General features: G+C 45.0%; 1 protein-coding gene across 3 annotated transcripts in view; it reads right to left on the bottom strand.

Annotated features, from left to right (window-relative positions):
- gcl (germ cell-less) overlaps positions 1-12,702 on the bottom strand; it is a 76,602-nt gene that overhangs the window by 24,183 nt on the left and 39,717 nt on the right. For 2 of the 3 annotated variants that reach the window (XM_065437020.2, XM_065437012.2), the window contains exons 12-13: positions 3,318-3,379; positions 2,441-2,615 (exon numbers count right to left, since the gene is read on the bottom strand). In XM_065437020.2, the coding sequence (XP_065293092.1) occupies positions 2,441-2,615; positions 3,318-3,379 (237 nt within the window). Of the gene's footprint in view, positions 1-1,043; positions 1,459-2,440; positions 2,616-3,317; positions 3,380-12,702 lie in introns of those variants that run through there. The other variant, XM_065437028.2, reaches the window with a different exon arrangement.

Raw genomic sequence — 12,702 nt, 5'->3', positions numbered from 1 at the left:
GTTTACAGGAGGTATTCAGAGACCTGGAGTGGGAAGAATTGGGGATAAAAGTTGATGGAGAATACCTTAGCAACTTGTGATTCGCTGATGATATTGCCTTGCTTAGTAACTCAGGAGACCAATTGCAATGCATGCTCACTGACCTGGAGAGGCAAAGCAGAAGGGTGGGTCTGAAAATTAATCTGCAGAAAACTAAAGTAATGTTTAACAGTCTCGGAAGAGAACAGCAGTTTACGATAGGTAGCGAGGCACTGGAAGTGTTAAGGGAATACATCTACTTAGGGCAGGTAGTGACCAGGGATCCGGATCATGAGACTGAAATAACCAGAAGAATAAGAATGGGCTGGGGTGCGTTTGGCAGGCATTCTCAAATCATGAACAGCAGGTTGCCACTATCCCTCAAGTGGAAAGTGTATAACAGCTGTGTGTTACCAGTACTCACGTATGGGGCAGAAACCTGGAGGCTTACGAAAAGGGTTCTGCTGAAATTGAGGACGACGCAACGAGCTATGGAAAGAAGAATTATGGGTGTAACGTTAAGGGATAAGAAAAGAGCAGATTGGGTGAGGGAACAAACGCGGGTAAATGACATCTTAGTTGAAATCAAGAAAAAGAAATGGGTATGGGCCGGACATGCAATGAGGAGGGAAGATAACCGATGGTCATTTAGGGTTACGGACTGGATTCCAAGGGAAGGGAAGCGTAGCAGGGGGCGGCAGAAAGTTAGGTGGGCGGATGACATTAAGACGTTTGCAGGGACAACATGGCCACGATTAGTACATGACCGGGGTAGTTGGAGAAGTATGGGAGAGGCCTTTGCCCTGCAGTGGGCGTAACTAGGCTGATGATGATGATGATACCCATGCAACTTCTCCAAACCTCACAGAATCAAAAAGAAAGAAAATCTTGCATGCTTACGAGAAATCTGTGTCACATCTAGCGATAAAGTACAAAGTGGCTGTAACTCGAAGTAATTTTTGAGTTATTTCTTTTTTTCTTTTTTAAATGTATGGTAGCAGCTTGTCACACAATGTGCAAAAAAGTTCGTAATTAAACAGTTTATTTTCAGAATTCTTACACCTCAAAGCAGAGCACAAAAAATATATGTATGTCTACTGCAATGTTTTGAACAAGCAACAGATTTGGGTGGTTCTGTGAGCCAAGCATTGATTGCTGTATCTTATGTGATACAAGGGCTGTTTTGTGGAGAAGAGCAGAGATCTGTTTTGTCATGAGTGAACAAATTTGCTGGCAAAATATAATGCTTTTACAGGTGATATACTGTTTCTTAGCACCATCGCTATTATGAAAACGTTGTAAAATGAAAATGTTAGCAGTGTTTACAATAAACATAGTGTAGGGCTTGCCGTGTTCCAAGAGCTAACAGCAATAGCATAACCAAGAGCTCTTGGATGAAGACTCTCAGACTTCTTTCTGCTTGCGTCAAGCTCCCAGAAGCTATGCAAAGCAAAAATACACATAAAAGAAAGCATGTTAAGGGACCAGGATTAAATAGTGAAGGTATCTTTTAATCAAGAAAGGATGACATCATCAAATTTTTAAAGAACTTGTACTAGGGGGATATGTGAGAAATTTAAATGTATGTGTTTCTGCGTAGTCATAAAACATACATGTAACTGCATGGTGTGTCAATATGAAATATGCAATATTGCACGGGATCTGTACAATGCTGTTGCAGAGGAGGAGCAATGGTGATAAAATTGTGGTTTTTGTTAGCCCAGAGTGTTTCACCAAAATAGGCTCTTGGCACAAAAAATGAGGTGTCTGCGCAACAGCTGCAGGTAAGCATCAGCACATCATAAGGTCTCACTGCTTAGGGCCAAGGGCACAGGTTTTATCAAACCATGAATGGCGGCACATGTGAGCTGTTTAGTTGTTTAATAAAATAACAACCATGCACTTCTTTACAAAATAGAAGCTTGCTCGGGCAATCCTGGCTAAAAGAAATGCTTGTCTAATTCGTTCAGAAAAAAAAAAAAATTGCTGCCGTGATGGGTTAATGAGTTTCTGAACTGATGTGATAAAAAAAAAAATTCTGAATTTTTTTTTTTGCAGGTTGCCCATAATTCGGACATTATCAGTCTCCCCCCCTCCTCCCATATGTCTCAAAAGTACATAAATGGCTTCATTTTTTCTTTACCTCAAAGGCCCGAGATTGGGGCATTGCATGATGGGTGGAGCTACAATGAAAAGAATGGTAGGGATGGAAGGAACCATCCAGTGCGCAAAGTACCATAGATTGCGCATGTACAATGTACGTCTTTGTGTATGTCTTACTAGTCATTCATGAATTTGCATAAAACATTTTGAATTCAAAGTGTATGATTCAAGTACCAAGTATGTATTCCGAATTCAAAACATGAATACAAATAATCTTGCACCCCCTGCAAGCTGAAGTAGAAGATGAAAGGAAACTCACAGCATTCCTGCCGAGAGTGAGTGACCGAAGACCTGTCGAGTCCAGCAATACAGCGTCACCTAGGGGCCCCAGTGTGTACACTGAAAGCCGGTAGAGTAGATGCCTCCGACCCCAAGCCACATTTGAACGTAGCACTTCAGGCTCTGACCGGTCATTGCGCCGAAATTTGATGGTCCTGTGCAGAATGAAAGTTGAGGACATCAAAACTGATCAAAGAGCTTCATCTTTTACTTCTATAATATTGTGTGTGTGCACTGACAAAGAAGAAAACAGACTGTGCCCTGAAGACAACATCGGCAATGTAAGCCGACTAGATGGACTACACACAAGTTTGTGCGCCACCTAATCATACCGTAAATGATTGATTGGATTTAATGCTGCAATGTAACAAGAGGCTATGAAAGATGTGGTAGAAGGCTCTGGATTATATTCTTGCCACCTTGGGTCCGTTAACCTGTACCCAATGCTTGGTACATTAGTGTTTTTGCATTCTGCTGCCACCCAGAATTTCTACACCAAAAGTAAACCGTTAAAAATAGGCATCTTTGGTTGACTTTTATTCAGCCAATACAGCCTGACAATTCACAAATTAACACTTGGAGTATGTGAGCATGCTAAAAATGCAGCTTGTGCCACCCTCAATTGGCCATGCAAACTGGTGTCACATTTAGGTTAGAGTATGCAGTCTTTTATTTGAATTTGTGGACTTCTTGTGACAGTCAGCAGTACAATATTTGGCAAAAGTAATTAAAATCACATGCTCCATGGGCTGTTCTGGTTCACTCAAAAGTGTTACCTATTCAAGGGTCCTTCAAGGATTATTTCTAGTGGTAATCATTAGGGTCAACAAAAAAGATAAACCATCTGCACAACAAACCTGGTTTGGTAAGTAACGATGAGGTCCACCCCAAAGTTGTAGCCTGTCCACCGCCAAATGTGCTGTTCAGAGTAAATTTAAACACATACAGCAAATGTAAAACAAGTTCAATATCTTCACATTTTCAAACATGCATACCGTATTTACTCGCATAATGATCGCACTCGCGTAATAATCGCACCCCTAAATTTTGTCGTCAAAATTAGATTTTTTTTATTTCCCGCGTAATGATCGCACCCCGAACTTGCCGCAGCGATATGTCGTGTGCCAAGTCTAGCTAATAATGATCGCGCTTACCATCTGTCGAATGCTACGCGAACGACTCTTCAAGACAAGTCAAGCGGCCTGCACGCACCAAACATTAAGTAGATGCCTCATTTCATTACTGCATCACTTTCCGCACATCTATGACAAAATGAGGTACAACCAAACTTGCCTTTATTATGGGTTGGCTTTATAATGGTTGATGTCAACAAAAACAATAAAGGCGCATTTCGATTCTTTTCATCTGCTTTTGCACTCGTGAGCACGCAACAAATCGCGCGCGGCAATGATAGTAGCCACGTTTACTCTGATACTTTAAAAGTGTTCCCTATTCAGACGCCGACGCTTGTAACACAGCTAAGATATTCGCCCACCCTTAGCGGAAACGTGCCGTATTAGGATAGTAGTGAAGACACAGTTTCCGCAGCACGTCGCCTATGCATTTCTATGTCACTGGCAGCTAAGCGCGCCCACCTGTTTCTGTCCCCTCAAAGTGGACATGGCTACGTTACTGCCGCAAACTTGCCGATATTAACGATATTATTCATCACTGATACGGAGGAAACTGTTTCAATACACGTAATGTACTCACGAGAAGAAAAAAAAATCGCGTTCGGCGCGCTCAGCTTGCTCCGCCGGCCGCCATTTTTGTTTTGGTGTCCCGCACCCGCAATCTCGCATCCCGCAGCAAACGCGGGGCGAAAAAAAAAATTTTTTTTTTTTCGCGGGAAGTTTAACCCGCGTAATGATCGCACCCCTGAATTTGCGTCAATTTTTCTGACAAAAAAAGTGCGATCATTATGCGAGTAAATACGGTATTTGAGAAAGCACTCAATCATCCAAAATGGGCATTCCAGTTTCTGTCTGTGCCATTTATACCAGCACAACGAGTATCAAAGATGAATGTGGCACCATAAGAGATGCTGATAACAGCTTCTGCCACCTTTTGCATGGCTGCTATTGAAAGAAACATTGACACAGAAAGACAACTTTGCTCCCACTGCAATGTGGGAGCGAAGGGGTACTGACAGAAAATAGTTTTTTTTTTTGCTTGTACCAGTATCACCAATGGTTGCACCAATACAATATTGCAAATATGTTGTACCAATATCGCCAATGACGAGTGACACTCGTTCAGCTCGATGTCATGCTGCTCCCACTGCCACAGACGAGTTACGGTTGGCATTGAGGGAAAGCTGCGCTTAAGAGCAGCTTTTCTTTTTTTTTAATCTTTCTGTTAATTTTAACTAAAAAACCAATCAAGTAATACATTTCCAGAATCAGAATGACATAGGAAAATTGTGATAAGATAAAGAAAATGGGAAATTTAGTACATTCTTCTTCAATTCATTTGGGGGTTAAAAGGTTAATGGGATAGCTGCCTTTTGTTTAGAAAGCCGCCTATATTTGTTCGACTTTGAATGCAGAACAAATAATTAATTATATCATATTTTAATTCAACCACTTCAAAACACATTCCAAATGGAGCACTGCTTCAGGTGTGTTAAGGAGGTTTCCCGTTACATAAAAGAAGTTGGAGGGGCTCGTCATGCATCAAACTGCTGACACATGGGTTGGTCAGTCTGGTGCAGTAGTTACATGAAATACTGATGCTACACCAGGCCATCCCGCTGAAAGCTGAGCATATGCGCTTGATCAGATAATAGGGAAGACAAGGTGAGAGGAATGCTTCCCTTTTCGAACAAAGTGACAGCAAGCAGTGGACCAGGCTTATCACATGTCAAAGGTGGAGAAGCACAGTAGGTAGGAAGTGCCAAAGTGCACCCACTTTTCGGTGACACAATCATGGTGTAGCTGGCCACCACCGCACTGGGCTGACTGAGGCATGCATCAGCGGCTTGTGATACCACGTGAGCATTGCCTCCTATATCCATGATGTAACAAGGAGTCCTGCTCATTGCACCTTAATGCCATATTTTGCTTTAAAGGGTTGAATGAAATGATGCTGTAGTGAATGCATTATCTGTTGTGTGCTAACAAAATTCAAGCCTGACACTGTAATCATGAAGTTGGCAGCTGTGCAATTATTATAATTAGGCCACAAAAAAGCGACAACATTTTTGTGTTTGTAATTTTTAAAATGTAACTCGTTTATTATGTACTTGTTAAATTACTCAGCCCCTACTGTAGTAAAGAACGGCAGACTTCACTGAGCAGCTGAATGGTGTCCCATTTAGCTCAATAGTGCATAGTGCTATTAACCATAGGCTCCTCTTCAGTCCCTGTTGATTTTACAAATGATAGCCTGTTAGGGCAATGCATGTCATCACCACGTAACTTGTACATTGTGCGCCTTGTCCTGTCGTGCTTTCCACCTGAATGTTTGTGCAGCATGCTAACAATAAAAACCCATGCCACTTTCCATACACAGCACCTCATATACCCTTCAGTCGCGAATTATGATGAACTGTCAATAAATGTGTCAAATTTGCACAATTTTATTCGAAGGTGCTGCAAACTCTATAGAAAGAAAGTCAAGATAATAAGACGGTGAACTTTGCACTTTCTAGTGGGCCCTTATAATTGATAAAGTGTATGGTGATTCATGCTGCATTTATTTTTCATAAAAAAGAAAAAAAAATAGAAAAAGCTAAAAGCCGTTAGCTATTGGCTGGAAATTTAAAAAAAAAGGAAAAACCATTATTTCGCCATTGTTAATGAAATACAGCATGTCAACAACCCATAAAACACAGTAGCACCTTCAACAAAGTGGCCGTGCATAGCAATGCTCAGTGCTCTGGAGCAAAATGAAGCCACATATGCCAGAGGGTTAAATGTATTTTCAGCTCAATGTCCTAGTTTCTTCCTTGCAACCACTCAACAGAACTGGCATAAACAAGCTGCGAACACACAAATGCATACATTGCGACTGAATGGGATATGTAAACCATTCTGTTGCAGTGCTTCATTGCCAGTTCCCACATACATGTAATAAAAGTGCATTCCACTGCACCAATTTCTTATGCTTCATGCATGCATTAAAACAGTGAGCTACCTTCGTGTCCACACTGCCTGAAATGTATGTGCTCGCGATCCCACGTAAGATCTAATGGACACTTTCCTTCCAACTCTGCTGCAAGTCACTGAATGACATTTCATCTCTTCTGTGTTTCTGACTGGGCAGTCTTCTGCGTTTCTGACTGGGCCGCAAGACTGGGCCTGACTTCACACAAGGCGGAATTCCTATGAGGGGGCCAGATGGAGCAGACGTGCCTCATATCGGCTCCACCGGAAACCGATTTATGCCCGTTCCAATGATTGTAGGACAATAACGAAGATATCGATTGGACTATACTCGACGAGCCCTACACCCGGATATCATTTTCAAACCGCTACACGAATTTTTTTACCTCAATATCAAAGTTTGAAAATTTGAAGCGGGTGCAGCTGGGTTGGGTAACAAATGCGGCAAGAACGCTCACAGAAACGCACGGCATTCGCTACGCCTAGTCGGGGTCTGTGAGACCGCTGCCGCCTCAACGATACAGAAAATGCCTCAGAAGGCCTATAAAGAGCCAATGACGGCTACCGGTACAACACCAACACCAATGCACTCCACCTCAGGGCACTCACCGAATGATTATAACGAACAATCTTCATCCACCGAGATGGAACACGAGTTCGACAAGGGCCTTATCGAAACCGACCCAACAGAGGCCGACCGCAGTGGTGGTAGTTGGCACACTGTAGAATCACAAAGAGCTAAGAAACAACGTAAGAAGAATGAAAAAGGCCAGGAAGCCCAATCTCCGAAGCAACGTGGCTCACCATGTCAGGCAAACTTTGCGAGAGGGGAACGCAGCGACCATCCGTATGGTGTGGCTGACAACCAAGGAAATCGCTTCCGCCATCCAAAGCAGAAACCTCTGCCAGCACTAGCAAAGGATGATGTAAAAATCATCATGTGTCCAACAAAGGGATTAACAATCAGACATACTAATACCAACCTTGGCGAGTGCCATTCTCAAGGCAAGCCAACCAATCCAAGACCATCTCAGCCAAACTCAAGATGGACCCGTAAAGCGAGAGAGAATCACAGGCGCAGATTTCATCCTGCGCACTTGCCCCGGATTGAACATTATAATTTTATCGGTGAGCAGGACAGAAGTGGCCAACGTACTCCGCCGCATCATGCAACTCGAATTGAACAGACGCATGCACCAATTCAACACATACGTAGCTGACCCCTACAACTGCTATTGAGGTATGGTTCACAGCATTCCAGCGGACACACCCATGGAACATTTAGTAGACAACATGCGAGTACGGAAACATGGAGTTCTAATCGAACGAGCTTGGATGCTAGGCAAGTCATCCACGGCACTCATCACATTCACCGGTGGCTCCCTTCCCCAATGTTTTTATTACATGGGAGGAGAGATGCAACTTCATCCATACAAGCCCACTGTTCAAATATGCACGGAATGTTTCCAAGCGGGACGCCGACCGGATGTGTGCCCCCACCCGATCAACATCTGGAAAAAATGCAGCCTGACGGTCCCCCTGCCCTTGGCAAGAGTGTGTGATCAAATGCGCCGTGTGCGCGGCAGCAGGCCACGAGACTGGCAGCAACCAATGCCCACAGAAACTAAAGAACATTCGTTCCAAGAACACCAATCGTCAGTCCCGCTCATGAGAGCGAGTGGGCCTGAAAAAACTGCGATGGTTCAGCTCAGAAGAAGAGGAAGACAGCCATCACCACAAGTCCACATCTCCTAATGGCAAAAGTAGGAACCCAGGAGCTGTCCAGGGCCGCACAAGTGCCAGTGCCCCCGCAGCACCAGCAGTCACAAAAGCCTCAGGTGAGCTGGGCGACGGTTGTATTTCACAATGCTTTACAACACACACCAAACACACAGCGAGATCCCGGCTATGAAATACTTAAACAGGAAAATGCGCACAACTTCGAGATGAGGAACGCAAATGACAGCGATCCGATGAGAAAATTAAGGAGCTAGAGGAACGCCTCAGATGAAAAATACAACAGCTCAAATCGGATCATAGACAATCAGCCGCAGAACTGACACAAATCACCTCAAATACCAACACTCTCACACAAAGCAAACCAAAACCACCAACACCAACACCGCAAACACCAAATACCAAAGCGCCACCCGCAATGGCCCAAATACAACTATTATTGGCAGAAACCTCTAAATCACTAACGCACGAGATGATAACCCTCGTGAATCAAAAACTCCTCGACTTCGAATCACAAATGCTGGTAGGATTCGGGAGGCACAAATAACAAGTGACGGAGCAGCTAAAAACCACAGCTAAAACCACAACTACTAAGAAACATGGCATAGCAGTCGGCGCCGGATCGGCCGAAACCAAGACAGCCCACTGCATAATTGATACGGACAGCTTGGACACCGAGATGTCAAAAGCATAAATAACGAGTGGGAACCATGGCTACCACTACAACAGTTAAAGAGAAAACAAAACCAAATAACCCGGAACAATTAGAGATCTGGCATTGGAACTGCCGATCCTTCGCTAGAAAGGCGGCAGCTCTCCAGCAATTTATTAAAGGCCCTCAGGTAGCTCCGGACATAATATGCCTTCAGGAGGTCGGGCCCAAACCGGCCGGACTACAGGGCTGTTATGTTCTGAGCGACCCCCAAAATCCTAAAGTTGCCACGCTGGTGAGCAAGTCAATCATGGCACAAATGATATTCCTGCCCCAACGAACCGGGCAAACCAATTCCATAACGATCAGCGTGCTACCGCGGAAAAGAGGCAGAGCCCACAGCATCATAACAAACATTTACAGCCCTCCCAAAAGCAAAGGTCTGGACCTACCCCAAATTTTATCGGACACTAAGACCATAGTGGACACCAAAGACTGGATGGTGACATTGGGCGATTTCAACACACCACATACAATGTGGGGCTACGTGTCCACATCCCCTAAAGGAGCCCTACTTGAGCAATCAGTTCAGAACCTCGGCATGCAGATAGCAAACCACATAGGCATGCCCACACGCACAGGTAACAGCATGAGCAAGGACACAACACCTGATTGCGAGTACACACTAAACATCAAAGATGCACAGTGGGCATCGCTAAACAAAAACTTGGGGAGTGATCATGATCTGATTCACATTTCACTCTCCACCCCAAATTACGTAGAACGATTGGCACAACGAAATTAACCGACTGGTCAAAATACAGGGAGCTCCAATGGAACCTCGACACAAGCAAGGACTCCCGACAACACATGAATGGACAAAACTCATCCGGTAAACACACAAAGACACTACCAAAACCATAGAGCACCGTGGTTGATTCCCATCTAGTAAACTTGTGGGACAAAAGACACAGATTAGTTAAGCGTTGGAAAAAACAATGCCACAACAAACAGCTACACTTCTGGCGGAGAAAACGCAACAACACGCAGACAAATGAGCAAAAAATGAGTGGGCTACGTTCTGCGGGTCCCTCTCAGAGACCTTGGGAATGGCTGGCATGTGGCGCATCCTTCGTGGGATGCTTGACCTGGATAGCACACGCATGGAAAACAACAAATGACTGCAAATCATATCGGACAGTTTCCCAGGCACAGATGCAGAACTACTAGAGAAACTGAAAGAACGATAGATAGGACCATCACTAAACACAGACGCCCCAAACGAGACACGACCATACCTTGGAAAGGCCAATTCCAAATTAGATTAACCTTTCCCATATGCAGAAGTCTTTGAGGCAGCTCAAGCAGCCATCAAAAACTCTGCTCCTGGCCCTGATGCCATCACGAACGAGATGCTTTGGAGCCTGGACGCTAGAGTCCTGACTAAAATCACAGAACTGTTCAATGGCAAGAGCTGGCTCTTGCCATTGAAGGCCAATTGCCCCCATTGAAGGCCAATTGGAAAGGCCAATTGCCCCCGGAATGGAAACATGCTAAAATTACCATGATCCCCAAACCTAAAAAGACACCCTCAATAGGTGCTCTGAGGCTCATTTCTCTCACGTCCTGCCTGGGTAAACTGTATGAACGAGTAATACAAACAAGACTGCAGCGGTATCTTGAAGAAATAAGATAGTTTCCAAACACCATGATAGGGTTCCGTACGGGGCTATCCTGTCAAGACGCATTCTTACTGATCAGAGAAGTTATAGCTAACATCGCCCGTGGAGAGGAAAGACTACTGCTCTCACTAGACCTCAAGGGAGCATTTGATAACGTTTCGCACAAAACAGTATTGGAGGAACTCGAATTGACGGGATGCGGAGAAGGTACGTGCAACTACATGCAGGCATTTCTCGCTAACCGCACCTCCACAATAGGAATCGGTCAAATCGCTTCCCAAAAGTTCAAACACCCCAAGGGGCAATAATCTCACCTTTGCTGTTCAATATAGCGATGTGTCGCCTGGCGCGACAGCTGGACCAAATCCCCGATTTGGGTTACACACTCTACGCGAATGATATAATGCTGTGGGCAGCAAGGGGCCCTCTGGGACACAAAGAACAAGTACTACAGCAAGCAGCTGAGGCAGTAGACAAATTCTCGAGGAGCAGTGGCCTCAAATGTGCCCCCGAAAAACCGTAGGTCATTAGGGTACACTTGAGGGGCTACATATCCAACGGGCCTGTCAACATTGTTGTGGAAGGACACGCAGTCCAAGAAGTTAAGCCGATGCGGATCATGGGTTTCTGGCTCCTAAGTAGCGCAAACATATCCCACACCATCAAAACATGTACGGCCTGCCCTACCACTTCCTTAGTCGCGAGGAGGAAAGGGAGGTCGACATCATAATAAGGTCAGCATACAAAGCGGCCCTCGGACTGCCCAAGGGAACGTCCACAGAGCGCCGCTAGCCTTAGGAATACACAACACATTCAAAGAGCTAAAACAAGCCACACTAATCTCTCAGAGGGAACGCTTGAGCTACACTTACGTAGGACGGGCCCTACTGACAAAAGCACGTATTTCCCCACACCCGCAATTTATCAGTGAACACGTATTACCACTACCGACCTCAACACGAGCTTTGAAAAATAGATGTGCAACACGGCTAGCACATCTATTTTTCAAAGCATGTACACATTTATTTGCTTTACCTGTACAAGCCATAGCTAAAAGTTAATTTCCAAATTCCCCATACCTGAAAACATGCACCCGGAATACGATAAAGCAAGGCGAAAAGCATGCACACAACATATTAGAAAAATTAATGAAAATAATCCCACGTACAACACAATATACACGGACGCAGCCGCGTATTTGAACGTACACTCGAATGCCAGTGATGCCCAAAAGAATGTCAAGAGGTACATAGTGGCAATCATCGACACGAAAGCACAGCAACAATTTATGGCATCCATCAGGGCAGGTACTTCGGCGGCTGCCGAAACTTTTGCCTGGCAATGGCCCTCACTCACGCGGAACGCACGCAAAAGAGCGTCACCATAATAACAGACTCACGAGAAGCACGTCGTCTGTTTTTCCGGGACCATGTGCCCAAAACATGTCACTAAATAAGACCGACGAAATTCGCCCGTCATCACCGGATCCAATGGTGCCCAGGTCACACAGGCTTTGAGGGCAATGAACTGGCCAATTCGCTAGCCCGAGGTATTATTAACCGGGCTGACTCGACTGGGGTGGTCCCAGGAAGTCACAGGAAGCCCAATCCAACGAATGCCTGGGAGATCCTTGCTCATCAGCGTGCAACCAGAAAAAATACCCTCCCCTCACCCACAACTCAGTGGAGAGGAGGCCGCCAGCTGGCGCAAAATTCAGACCGGGGTATTCACCCCCACCTTAAATTACAGAATGCCATGTTCCCCACTCGCTACAGGCCTGACTGCCTGTGGTGCGGCGGGATACCAACACAACACATTACATAGGATTGTGAATCACACCCGTTGGATGAAACACACCACACAATGGAACAATGGGAGGCACAGCAAACCAGCTCAGACCTGGCGGGACAACAGTCCTTCATAAGACAGGTCAAGTGGGCGGCTGAGGCCTGCGCCTGGGGCCTTCAATTAAAGGGGCTCCGATCATAGCACGTAAATCGTTTAAGACAATAAATGTTTCTCTCTCTTTCTCACACAGGGTAGACCTCAACATCATTTCTGAAGT

The sequence above is a fragment of the Dermacentor albipictus genome, chromosome 1 (genome assembly GCF_038994185.2).
Source record: "Dermacentor albipictus isolate Rhodes 1998 colony chromosome 1, USDA_Dalb.pri_finalv2, whole genome shotgun sequence".
Taxonomy (NCBI): domain Eukaryota; kingdom Metazoa; phylum Arthropoda; class Arachnida; order Ixodida; family Ixodidae; genus Dermacentor; species Dermacentor albipictus.
The sequence above is the reverse complement of the archived record's forward strand: the minus strand, read 5'-3'. Positions and strand labels throughout refer to the sequence as shown.